Raw genomic sequence first — 14,041 nt, 5'->3', positions numbered from 1 at the left:
ACCATACATGAATCAAGAGACCTACAAATGACCGTGAATTTTGTATCTCAGAGTGTCAGGTCATACAGTCAGGGCGTAACTGTAGCCTCCACTTTGTTTCTCTTAATGAAAGTTGGTTTCTTTGCCCAGAAAGGCTTCATAGTTTCTCTTTTACAGAGTGGCACCTCATACAGCACAGAAAAGGACCACAGCTTGGACTCCAGCTCCTAGGACTCTTCAGCGAATGCTCCAGAAACTACAAATCTGGTTCTTTCTCCAGACCATCCTGAACCTGGACTCCTTTTACTTGCTGATCCCTTTCTCTCTAAGCTCAGGTAAACCTCCAACCCTAAGAGGATCCTGTTTCTCTTTTCCATTTCTCTTGGTAAACTTTTCATCTTAATCTCTCCCTGGTTTCCACTTAAAGAGAAAGTTAAAAGTGTGTGGAGAAAGATTACCAGAAACCAGGTTAAGTGTTATTTCTTTTTGTCCCAGAAATTAAGAATAAGCCATGTTCTTCAAGGGCCCACTTGTGTTAAGTGTCTGTCTTGTGCTATCCATATTTTGTACTAACCCATAGCCAACAGATGTTCTTTTGGCTTGATCAACCAAAAAGAAACAGGATGTAAAAAATAAATTTTCAAAAAGTCTTCATAGAAGACAAATCTTTCTTTTCTCTCTCTATTTCCAATACTGGCCACACTAAATTGCAGAGTAAAAGACAGATAATAAATAATTTGAGACTAACATCTGTGATTGGAGATTCTAAAACTGATTTTAAAATTCTGTATCTTGGTCTATAACATTCTTATGCCTTTCCTTCTGGCTTTCAAAAAGGAAAAGAAAATTTTAAAGAATTTCCTAAAGATATTGATTGATCTATTAATTGATAATCTATTAATCTGTGATTTATAGTAAGAACACAGTCCTGGGTGTTGATTAGATATTGATTAGAAACTAAATTTGCAAAAAAGGAGAATAAATCAATGTTTCACTCATTGTTCTGTGTTTGTCTATCTGCTTTATTTGACTGGTACCAGCTTTTCAGATTTTTAGATTTTAGATGAGACTCTAGATAAAGATTCCTGAGTAAATCCTGCTGAAAAGGAGATCTGACGGGTCTGTATAAGGAAACAGACATAGGGAAGTTAGCGCGAGTCTATGTGGGGTACACCACGCAAACACAGACTGTAGAGGGCAAGTTAAGCCTCCAAACAACCCCAGAAACAAGCCGCTAGGGCCCATACTTACAAGGTACTATAAGCTGCCTGGTCACACCTCTGGTTAGGCCAGTTAATATTTTGTCACAGCAGTAAATAGAACTCAGAGTAGGGATTCAGTTAGGACTCTCTTTGTCATAGGTGAGAGACTCAGCAAGGAGATTGGATTTAGTGGCCAGACGCTAAGCTATGGTAGTAGCTGGTAATGTCATGCCTTCAAAAGCAGTTGCAGGGGCGGAGCCAAGATGGCAGAGTAAAAGCAATGACTTGCTTGAGCTCTCTCCCAAACCCCTCCAAAAGCAGTTGCAATTCTACGTAGAAAAGGAGACATAAACAAGGCGACCCAAAGGAATAAAGAGCATCGTAGATTTGCTTAGCAGGGCAACAATGAGTGTAGACAGGGACTCATTTACTCATTTTAGGTAACAACAGCTTAGTTAGATAGGGTACTATTTAGATAGGATTTTAAAACTGGGATTTACCCTTGTGTCAAGTTCAGTCAGTGACAAACTCAAAGCAGTTTTGCTATCTGCAGGGAATCAGTAAATGGCAAGGAAGATTTCACAAAAGGAATTAACAAAATGTGGGTCCTTGCTTACTGCCTGTAGCATGTCTGTGTGTTTTGTCCTCATTAAAGTTCTTGTTTCTACAATGCCTTATTCTTTAACCAGCTATTCAAACCATAGATTGATTAAAAAGAATTGCTGGTATAAATTAATTAATTAATTAATTTTGGGGAAAAAAGTAGCTGGTGAACTTATTTTTTCTTCTCAATTTTCTGTGATTACATTTTGTACCTTAAGAAACTTTTTAGATTAGTTGCTTAAGCCATAAATAATTATTTTTTTAGAAATAATTATTTTTTTCTATTTAGAAACATTTAGGTTAATATCTAAAGCTATAAATCATTTAAAACCAATTCTTAGATTTATTCTTTTTTCTTACCTTCTCTGGTGCATTTTGAATACAATAGTCAACTCTTTGTTCTGCTGTGGTAATAGGATTTCCGAGGAAACTGAACTTATCATCCATTTCTTTTGTTTGCATGTTAGAGAACTTCTAGACTGGCTACCCAAGTCACAGATTTATTGCAATCAATTAGTAATTTTTCTTCTCAAGTAGCAAGTGAGCTTTCTTCTCAAGGTATTGAAAATGAGGAAACTATGTTTAGCTTTCCTCCACACCCCTAAACCACAGAAGTAAGACAGGAAACGGTAAATGAAGAGAAAACAGCCAAGCTGGGGGGATTGCCCACCACTTTCCCCTGAACACAATCTGACCCAGACCCCTAAACTTGAGTGACATCTGAACCCTAATCTTCCTACAGATGAAGATAGACTTGTTCAAGCAAAAGAGGCTGACAGAGAATTTTAGCAAGTTTCAGGAAATTAGGCAAGAAAAGAAAGAGATCCCAAACCAGTTCCATGACCTTGTCCACAAAGGAGCTAAAAATTATGTAGGACTTGACCCTATTAACCCTAAGGATGCCAAAATCATTAACACAGCTTTTGTAAATTGGACATCCTCAGAAATCAGTTTTTCATGAATAATTGCCCTGAGTGGCATCAGAAGAATATGAGTGAGCCCAAAGCTCAAAGCAGTTTTGAAAGGGGTTAAGAACAAGAAAGAAGAGAAATTGAGTAACTGGGACCCTAAGTCTCTTTCAATAGCACCTGCACTTGAGTCCAAAGCAGACGAAAGCAAACCCTTAGATTCTTTTTTACTGTGGGGGAAAAGGATCACTGGAAATTGTAGAAACAGGTAGATCAGAAGAGAAACCTCAGGACCAGTCCAAGGCAAGTTGAGTTTTCTTTACCCAATCCTGTGCCATGAAGAAACTTTAGTACTCCTCAGAATGATGCAGGTATTGGTGAGGGAAAAGATGGTTTACAACATGAAACTAAAAAATTTGAGCTTCCTGAGTCTAACTTCTGACCCTTTAACAATAACATCACTCACTGCTGTTCATGCCAAATAGTTGACATCACTGAAAGAGATTTATAGGAGCAGCTAGGTGGCACAGTAGATAAAGCTCCAGCCTTGGAGTCAGGAGGCCCTGAGTTCAAATCCAGTCTCAGACACTTGACACTTACTAGCTATGTGACCTTAGGTGAGTCACTTAACCCCGACTGCCTCATCAAAAAGAGAGAGAGAGAAGAGAGAGAGAGAGAGGAGAGATTTATACTTAGAGATACTATTGACTGTTCACCTTATTCTCTCTCTGTATTTGTAACAACCACTATTACTGATACCACCACTAGGCAGATTCCATCTAGTACCTCTGAATTAGTTTGGGCTAATCTCTCTAATAATATGAAGATTTTAAGATGAAGCCATACTGCTCCTTTGAGATAAAAGGTGACCCTCCTCCAACTAAACCATGTATTGTTAAAATTATAACTTGGATATTTTAAAAGTCATTCTTTCTCAACTGGCAGAATTAATGATCTTTGTGTAAAACTATTACCATCTACCATTTCTGAAATTATAATCTGGATATTCTCAAAAGTCCTGTTTTTTTCTTTTAATGTTCCTTTTATAAAATTATCACCATTAGTTATATTTGTTTTCCATATAAAATCTCCCCCAAAGTTAAATTAGTAAAATAAAGAACTATTCGTTTGGACCATCTATGATTGACAAAGGGACCCTGAAATATCTAAGCCAGCCTCTCTGTTGTTCTCTGGGTAAGTTCTCTGTGCTATTAATTCCTATGCTATTTCCTAGGTACCTCATCCAGATACCATTGTCTCTAGCATTCCCGACACAGCTATTGATTTACTCTTACTAAACTATGCTCAACCTTTCCCAGTTTTCCACTCAGTCTAGTTCACACTCACCTGGAAGGGGACTCAACACTGCATGAATGAAGACAAAGAAAGACCGTACTTGGAGCTGGAAGCTACTGAGGAGAGTATACTCCATCCTTTGGCAAGATTGTTAAACCATTAACGGCTCTAATTGAAAACTCTGTCCTAGAACCTCTGCCTCTGCTGCCTGGACAACAGGCGATGACTTAAAAGATCTCTCCTCTCAGCATCAGCTCTGAGCCTTCCAGATTACGGCAAGCCTTTTCCCTCTTTGCCCAAGAGCAGAAGGGTGTGGTACCGGTGGTGTTCAGCCAGTACCTCCGACCATCCCTTTGGCCCGCTGTTTTTTTTTTTCTCTGAGTTAGGCAATCAGTGTTAAGTGACTTGCCCAGGGTCACACAGCTAGTAAGTGTCAAGTGTCTGAGACCAGATTTGAACTCAGGTCCTCCTGACCCTAAGCAGAGCTCTATCCACTACACCACCCAGCTGCCCCTTGGCCCACTGTCTATGACACCTGATGCCTGTCAACTAGCTGCTGTCTTCTCCAGTACGTCCGTGCCCTCAAATCACAGCAGCTGCTGCTCTCTTAGAGGATGAGGTTTGTGATCTGCTTTTTGGCTACCAACACACCATGTTGTGCCCTCATGAGATAGTAAACGTCACTTTGTTAGACATTAGAAAATGTTGCCATCAAGAAACAAAGACAACTAAGAGAAAGAAATTGAAGTCCCCTGAAAAGAAGTGCAATGAGAAACATGTATGGATGGAACTGGTATGTTCACTGAAAATGCTAAGCCACTAAGAGACTTTACCATTAAATTTGCCTTTCAACTCACAAAGAGAGGCATTCTGGGAATGGTGGACATAATCAACCAAAAATGGGTGGCCCCACATATCTCCTATGTAGCTAATTCCTGATCTGGGTAAGTTAACAGAATCAATTTGGAGATGTTCAAATGGGGGTGTAGGCCAAGGAACACCCTCCAAAAGCAATGCTCTCTTCTTTTTAATCTTTCTCTTTTTTTTTTGGTGAGGTTATTGGGGTTAAGTGACTTGCCCAGGGTCACACAGCTAGTTATCAAATGTCTGGACTGAGGCTGGCTTTGAACTCAGGTCCTCCTGACTCTAGGCCTGGTGCTCTATTCACTGAAAGCAACTCTCCTAAAAGCATGCTGGTTATAAGACTGACATGTATGACAGGAAGCATGTATCAAAAACAAAACTAAAAGTTAGAGTTCCCATGACTCAAGTTTCAGGTAAAGATTTAAGCCCTGGGGACTGTATGACTCTTGCTCCTTGTCCCAATTATCTCCATCCCACCTCTGCTTCTCACCTTCTTGAAGTAAGCATACTGGACCAGCTCCACAGCATCTTCTGCATCCTGAAGCTCAACAGTCTTGCTCATCCGGGCCTTGGCATGGGCAGTAGCCAATCGGATGAGAGTCTCCAGCGTCCGGGCTGTGACTGGGGATGTCTGGGAGAAAAGGGGAAAAGGAGTCAGCTTTGGTCATTATGCTCCTGGGTTCCGGGCAGGAAGTCATCATACCCAGTGCACAGATTTTAGGAACTGAGGTGAGTTAATGAAGGTTTGCTTGAAATCCCATGGGAAGCCAGTAGCAGATTCCAGCAGAGAATTTTGAATTCTGGATGCCTCAAAGAGGGCACCAACATGGGAAGAGGAAGATCACTTAGAAACAAGAGTGGTTTTTGGAAGAGAATCTAAGAAAAAAAAACTAACTAAAAACCTAGAAGAGTCCCATTGATGTCCGTAAAACTGAAGGGTAAAGAATAACCAAAAAGGAAAGGGACCTATTTGAAAAAACTATTTATAGCAGCTCTTTTTGCGGTGGCAAAGAATTGGAAACTGGAGAGATTCCTATCAATTGGGGAATGGCCAAATATGTTGTGGCATCTTGACTGTGATGGAATATTACTGTGCTGTAAGAAATGATGAGGGGAGGGGCAGCTAGGTGGCACAGTGGATACAGCACCGGCCCTGAAGTCAGGAGGACCTGAGTTCAAATCCGGCCTCAGACCAAACACCTGACTGTGTGAGCCTGAGCAAGTCACTTAACCCCAATTGCCAAAAAAAATTTTAAAAAAAGAAAGAAAGAAATGGAGCTGGTTTCAGAAAAACCTAAAAAGATATTTATGATTTGATGCAAACTCAAGTGCACAGAACCAGAGCATTGTACACAGTAACAGTAATACCATAACTATGATCAACTGTGAGAGATTTAGCTACTTTGATCAAGACAATGACCAAGACAATTCCAAAGGATTTATGCTATCCACCTCCAGACAGACAATGGTACAAACTGAAGCGTAATTTTTTCACTTTTGCAGCATGGCTAAAATGGAAATGTTTTACATGATTTCACATATATAAATGGTAGCATATTGCTTGCCTTCTCAAGTGGGGGAGAGATGGAAGGGAGGAAGAGTTTGGAACTCAATTTTTTTTAACTGAATGTTAAATAATAAAACTTTAGAAATATTTACCCCAATTTTATGATTTTACGTCAAAAAAAAATATGCTGGGCTAGCTAACCCTAAGTTTCTTTGGAGATCAAAAAGCCTTGGCTAGAATGTGAGAGGTTCCTAAAAGAAACAAAGTGTATTTAGGGATTACCGTTAGTCTACCACTGTATGTCCCTTGGTACCAATTAGATATGAAAATTTAGGCTCAACTTGGCTCAGGATGCCATTACCCTAAAAAAAGAGAAATAGAGACTATGAGATGAAGTCTTTTTTTTTTGGTTTGTTTTTGTTTGTTTGTTTGTTTGTTAGGCAATTGGGGTTAAGTGACTTGCCCAGCGTCACACAGCTAGTAAGTGTCAAGTATTTGATCTGAGGCCGGATTTGAACTCAGGTCCTCCTGTCTTCAGGGCTGGTGCTCTATCCACTGTGCCACCTAGCTGCCCCCAAGATGAAGTCTTTCAAACCTTCAGGAAGAAAAGACCAGGGGAATAAAAATATTTTGGTTATGGGTACCATCCCTAACCCACTCACATCCTCTCAAAGCCCTCCAAAGCACAGTCCTACCCACTACTCACACACCCCTCCAAGTGGCCTCACTCACCCTGGCAACATCAGAGCTCATGCTATCTTGGCTTCGTAGGCGTGAATATTCATCAGCAATGTGGTTGGCTGCCTCCTGTGTCAGCACAGGCTTGATGATTTTAGCCACGTGAATGTACTTCTTCATGAATGCTGCACTCACTGTCTTCTCCCTGGGCCCCCACAAAAATACCAGTGAGACAATCCTCACCATTATTCATGGAGACCAAAGGATCTTAACCTGGGGGTCCGAGGACCTTTAAGGGACATCCATGAATAGTGATGAACTTGGACAGGGAAAAATACTTACACCTTTATCTTTATTAACCTATGGTTTCTTTTGCCATTATATGTACTTTCTTTTATGCATTTAAAGACATTATTTGGGGAAAAGGCCCATAGGCTTCACTACACTGCCAAGGGCATCCATGAGACACCCCCCCTGCAAAAAAATCAAGATAAGATTTGCCTGTAAATGCACTCCTCAACCCCATGCCTATTTTGGGGGGTCTTTTGTTTATGTTTGTTTGGGGTTTTTTTTGCTAGGCAATGTTGTTAAGTGATTTGCCCAGGGTCACACAGCTAGTAAGTGTCAAGTGTCTGAGGCCAGATTTGAATTCAGGTCCTCCTGACTCCACAGCCGGTGCTCTATCAACTGTGCCACCTCACTGCCCCTCAACCCCATACCTATTATTCCTTTCCAACTGCCTTAAAAAAGTGCCTTGGTGGCAGGCTCACCATCCTCATAGAAAAAAAGATTTGACCAGATTTGACCATAGATCAGAGCACAGTCAAGATTGAAGAGGACAGATCTCTAGGTTTGGAAAGCATTGTGTACCCTCCACTACCTCAAGTGGACTTGTATGAACTAGACAGGCAAAGGCTCCTACACTTCATCCTTTGAGCTAGGATTTGATTTATAAATCTAATTTATAAACCTCTAGGTGTCTACTTTAGCTTTCAAATGACCCTGAGATCAGTTTGAAAGTTCAGATAAACCAGAATTCAAAGAGTCAATTTCCATTTGAAAAGAAGTCTCTAGTGGAGTGACCCAAGGATCGGTGCTCAGCATTGTGTTCTTCAGCATAGGTAACCCTAGAACAGCAGATGCTTCCTGGTCCACAAGCTCAATGAACCTCAAATCTCTATTGCTTGTTTTCCGTAGGCCATTTAGAACAAACATAGCACATGGAAGAACATGCCCTGTACGGTCACATTTGGGCTTCAAGTCTCACACCTCACAAAACGCTGCTTGGCCACATTAGATAGCCGCCAGAAGAGCTGGCAAGGAAAAAGACTCTAAAATTTGTTTCAAACAAGCATGGCAGATGAGAATTTTAATGTGACCCCAAGAGAGCATGCCATGTTTGTGTACCTGACAGTACCACATAGTATCCATGTAAAGACAATTCAAATTGGTCTTTGCTCCAGGTGATAAAGTCAAAGGGCTAGAGGAATATTTATTTACTTTCCAGGTTATGAGAGAGCATGTGTTCCTTGAAAGAAGAGAAGATCAGCTTCGAGGAACAAATCAGAAAAAGGAAGCAAGAGGAAGAAGAAAGATATCATCCGTGGGGAGGGTGGAAGGGCATAGAAGAGAATGGAAAGAAGAAAAATGACTGACACAGACCAACACAAATTATGAGGCTCTTCCTGTAGAACAGGAGTTCTCGACCATTTCTGTATTGGGTCAAGAACCTCAGGGAAAAACAAGGTAAGAGGGTATTTGCATGAGGATTAACTTGGGTAGAACAAAAACACATACAACACTGTGGTTGGGGTATATTAGAGACCAAAAGAGGAATTAATTAGATGAATAGTTTTGACAGCCCAAAAAACTTGTGCCATCTTAAGCTTCATTAAGGGAGGTATAGTTATCTACAATGAAGGAGACAAAAGATCTGATACATTCTGCCCTGGTCAAGCCATCTTGAGGGTATTTGCTCTGACCACCATATTTTAGAAAAGATATAGACAAATATAGGGAGCAAAGTATGTACTACTCAGGGAAGGCCAGGATGGTGAAAGGACTGGAGATGCCATATAAGGATGAACTAAACGAACCGGAGCTGGTTAACCTGAAGAATTTAAATATTAAATTTTTTATATATTTATATATCATATATTTACTTACATACCTATTATATTGTATTATATATTTCAATGTGTTGTATATGTCTACATATAATTTAAATACCTTTAAATATTTGATGAGCTATCATGTAGAAAGAAGAGCTTGGCCCCAAGAGAGCAACACTGGAATTATTGGGTGCATGGTACAAAGTCAAATTACAGCTAGTTTAAATAACAGTGTACTAACAGCCAGAGCAATGAGAAAGTAGAATGACCTACTCATATATACTAGGGAGAAGTTTCCCCTACCTTGAGATCTTCAAACAAAGGCTAGAACAGAGGTTCTAAACCCTTTTTGTGCACGTTATGATAGACAGGCGAAACCTATGGACCCCTTCTCAGAGAAATAGCTTTGAATGTATAAAATAAAATATATAGTATTACAAAAGAAGTCAATCATACTGAAATACAGTTATTCATTTTAAAAAAACAAGTTCACGAACCACAGATTAATGATAAGAACAATAATGATAGCTAGGGTTTACATAGCACTTTTAAGATGAGCAAAGTCCTTTACAACTACATCTCACTAGATCCTTACAACAACTCTGGGAAGTAGGTTTTATTATTTTTCCCATTTTACAGATGAGGAAATTGAGGCAGATAGAAGAGAAATGTCTTGCCCAGGGTCACACAACTAGGTAAGTGTCTGAGGCTAGATTTGAACTCAGAAATTCTTGTTCAGATATGAATTGAGCAACTCATTTTCTGAAGTCCCTTCCAGGTCTAAGATTCTGTGATTTTTCTCTCCTCCACAGAGGGAAAACCATCAGGAAGCCATATACTTTCAGTTATATTTTCAGTAGTAGGGATGGTTTCATCTTGAGCCATCCACACTTTTTCCCAATTCCTTTTTTGACCAAAGGCACATTATCTCTGAGAAGCTGACCAAACGGAAGAATATTATTTGTAGACTTTTTAAAAAAAAATCAAATTGGCCTACAATCACAGCCTCATAAAAATGATGCCTTAACCCAATGATATCACCAGTGCCATGCTGCTACTCTAATTACACTGCAAATATCTCTGTCTCAGGGGACATAAGTAAGATGAGGCATCGAAGTGGCACAGTGAACAGCAAGCTGGGCCCAGAGGCAAAAACACTTGAGTGTAAATCCAGTCTCAGACACCTACTAGCTGTGTGACCGTGGACAAGTCACTTAACCTCTGTTTGCCTCAGTTTCCTCCTCTGTAAAATGGGGATAATAATAACACCTATTTCCCAGGTTTTTGAGGACCAAATGAGCTGATATTCGTAAAGGGCTGAGCATAGTACCCAGCACATAGGTGGCACTATATAAATGCTAGCTGTTATCGTTATTGTTATTATTAATCTAGGGAGGAAAGATTAATAATAACTCACTTTTTCTTCTTGGTTCCATGAAGCAGGTTGTCGTGCTTCTCATAAATAGGTGTCTCCTGCTGATCCTCCAGGACAAAATTGGGATCATCTGTTGCAAGGATATCTACAGCACTTCCCAAGGGCATGGCTAGAAAACCCAGAAAATGAGCTTAATAAAGTCACTAAACTGTGTGCACCCTTTAACCCAGAGATCCCAATCCAAGTAAAAAAAAAAAAACCAATGAAAGAGGGAAAAGACCCTTATGTGCAAAATGATTTATAGCAGCATTTTTTTTTTGGTTAAAGCAAGGAACTGGAAACAAAGAAGGCGCCCATCTATTGGGGAATAGCTGAATAAATTGTGGAATTTGAATGTAATGGAATATTACTGGGCCATAAGGTAGGATGAAAAGGACATCCTCAGAGAAACCACGGAAGACACGTATGAACTGATGCAATGAAGTGAACAGAACCAGAACACTTTACACGTAACAACAGCATTGAAAAAACAAACAACTTGGGAAGATTTAGGAACTCTCATTATATATCACATTGGCACCAGCAATACAACATGAAGATGTGGATGGAAAGGATAAAGGTGCCACAAAAGGACAAAGAGGACCTTGCCAGAGAGAGATATGCTCACGAGGTAACCACATAAGACAGAAGTGAGATCCATGGATAAGAAGAAAGGCAGCAACAAAGTAACCTATAGCTTCAGTAAGTAGGGGTAAAGTGACTGGTAGACCCCAAGGAATCCATAACATCTTAGCGAGGAAGGACCATTCAGGTGGCTTTGGGGTGGGAAGGTGGCCATTGTCCCTTTCAATTCAAACCCCAAAGCACTCACTGACTGCTCCTGATCTCCCTCACTCCCTAATGTTTAGAAGGAGACAGAAGATGGGGGCCTCACTCACCATCACCATCCTGCTCCCCAGCTGCTCGGTATCGATGCATCCTGAGGACATGGTCTGAGATCTCCCGGTCCTGTTCAGGATCCATCTGATCCAGCATGATGAAAAGCAAGTCAAATCGGGACAGTAAAGAATCCTGCAGTCCGATGTTCTCCATGGGTGTCTTGTACTGATCGTACTGGGAAAAAGAAAAGCGGGAGAGGAATGTGTCACTGGGAGAACCACAGGATCAGACTTAAGAACTATAAGGGACTGCATCTAGTCCAGTCCTCTATTTTACAGAATTTCAGAGACTCGTCCAAGTTTACACAGCTACTAATGGGCAGATGAAGCTTTCAAACCCAGATTCTCTGACTTCAAATTCAGCATATTTTCCACTCTATTATATCACTGCTCTATTATATCTATTATATAATATCATATTTATATTATAGGCTCAGATATCTTTGCCACTTATCTAATATTATATAATGTGATTATATATATGAAATGATGTAGGATATGTTATGACATGATATGATATATGAGCTTCCTAAGGGCAGGGACTATCTTGTTTTTTGTATTTATATCCTCTGGCACATGAGAAGGGCTGACTAAATGATTTTCATCCATTTTTTTCATCCTCCATTCATTTTTTCTACAATGGGTTTATCTTGATGATTCTCACTTTATAAGGAGAACATGAGGGGTATGGGGATGGGAGGATGGTTTAGGATAAAAACAGGGGAGAGAAGTTTTCCAGGCATTTATTAAGTGCTTACTATGTGCTAGGCTGGAGGCAGCTAGGTGGTTCAGTGAGATAGAGTGGTAGGCCTGGAGTCAGGAAGACCTAAGTTCAAATCCAGCCTCAGACATTTAATGGGTTTGTGATCCTGGGTCGAATCATTTAACCTCTATTTGCCTTAATCCACAGAAGAAGGAAATGGCAAACTATTCTATTATCTTTGCCAAGAAAACCCCATGGACAGTACTGGCATGCTATGGTCCACAGGGTCACAAAGAGTCAGATGTCACTGGGCAACTGAACAAAATGTGCTAGGCACTGTACTAAGCTCTGGCACAAAGAAAGAAAAAAACAGCCCCTACCTTCAAGAAGCTTACAGTCTTACAGGAAACATAACCTACAAACAACTATGGTGACCTTACTGAAATGTTCACCCCAACTTGTCAGCTAAACATGGCTGAATCACCGGCATAGCCACACCAAGCAGGGCCTGGAGGCTGGCTCCTTTCCCAAGCTTTACTTTCATCTGCGTTTTTGCCAAGACAGAATTGACTCTGAGAAATGAATCTGTGTCTCAATTTCTATTCATTTGTCAACAATACAGGAGAAAGTTGGGAGCTGGGACAGATTAAGCATCTTGGAAGTCAGAAGCTCTTGGGAATTCTGGAGTCCCTCATGATAATAGGATAACAAATCAATGAGTAAAATCTCAACTAAACTTATTAAAATGGCCAAATTTAATGTTACTAGGTGGCAGTGGTGGTGGTGGTAGTGGTAATGATGGTGATGATGATGATAAATAGCCATTTAAGGTTTACAAAGGACTTTACAGACATGATCTCATTGTTTCATTATCACAACCCTGTGAGACAGGTATTATAGGCACTAATATGAGGGATAACAAGAATCCATTAGATTATAAGTTCCTTAAGGGCAGGAACTGTCCTTTGCTTCTTTGTGTATCCTTAGCACTTAGAAAAAGCACTTGGCACACAACAGCCATTTAATAAATGTTTATCGATTGACTGATTGATTGAAGAAGGGCTCACCAAAATGGCACCCACCAGTAGTGAAAATAACACTAGTCCTCAAATAAAAAGACCTGAATTCCAGTCTTGACTCTGATACTAGCCATGTGAGCTTGGGCAAGTCCCTCAACATCTAAGCCTCAGGTTTCTTCTGTATAAAATAGAGGTAATGATATTTCTACTACCTATGTCATAGGGTTAATGTGAAGAACTGTAGTAAATCATCTAAAGCTTTATAAATGTGAACTCTCATTATTTATTGTTACACATCAAAATGGGAGATCTTAGAAATCAGATAGTATTTCCTTGGGTTCAGGGCCCCCAACCCATCCTATCACATTGGTTAATAACAGTAACAATAATAGCTAACATTTATATATCACTCTAAGGTTTGAAAAGCACTTTACAAATATTATCTCATTTGATCATCACAACAACTCTGAGAGGTGTTATTATTATCCCCATCTTACAGATAATGAAACTGAGGCAGGTAGAAGTTAAGTGACTTGCCCACCATCAAACAGCTAGTAAGTCAAAGAGGCAGGATTTAAATTTAGATTTCCCTCAGAGCTCTAAATACTACCCTGCTTAGTTGAGGGGCAGGTTATTACAGATTTCAGAAAGAAGACTATGTAAAGGCAGTCTTGCAAATAATTACTACTCATTATGATTACTGTGTGATAAGCTGCGAGACTGTGTGGCACAGTGGATAGATAGAGCTTGGTTTGGGGTCACTAAGACTTAGATACTAGTCCTGACTCTAACACACACTGGCTGTGTGACCCTGGGCAAATCACCTAATCTCTCAGTACTTGAGGCAATGCTCTAACA

General features: G+C 40.1%; 1 protein-coding gene and 1 long non-coding RNA gene across 2 annotated transcripts in view; one reads left to right on the top strand and one right to left on the bottom strand.

The window, feature by feature from the left end:
• Positions 1-14,041, bottom strand: part of MCM3 (minichromosome maintenance complex component 3) — a 40,376-nt gene that overhangs the window by 6,125 nt on the left and 20,210 nt on the right. The window contains exons 10-13 of the mRNA XM_020993946.2: positions 11,462-11,636; positions 10,566-10,692; positions 7,092-7,242; positions 5,343-5,483 (exon numbers count right to left, since the gene is read on the bottom strand). Coding sequence (XP_020849605.1) covers positions 5,343-5,483; positions 7,092-7,242; positions 10,566-10,692; positions 11,462-11,636 — 594 coding nt within the window. The remainder of the gene's footprint in view (positions 1-5,342; positions 5,484-7,091; positions 7,243-10,565; positions 10,693-11,461; positions 11,637-14,041) is intronic.
• LOC144457582 (uncharacterized) lies at positions 10-6,510 on the top strand. Its single transcript, XR_013487011.1, has 2 exons — positions 10-314; positions 4,012-6,510. It is a non-coding gene; the product is annotated as an uncharacterized LOC144457582 (long non-coding RNA).

The sequence above is a fragment of the Phascolarctos cinereus genome, unplaced genomic scaffold (genome assembly GCF_003287225.1).
Source record: "Phascolarctos cinereus isolate Bilbo 61053 unplaced genomic scaffold, phaCin_HiC Scaffold_5;HRSCAF=322, whole genome shotgun sequence".
In the NCBI taxonomy this organism is placed as follows: Eukaryota; Metazoa; Chordata; class Mammalia; order Diprotodontia; family Phascolarctidae; genus Phascolarctos; species Phascolarctos cinereus.
The sequence above is the reverse complement of the archived record's forward strand: the minus strand, read 5'-3'. Positions and strand labels throughout refer to the sequence as shown.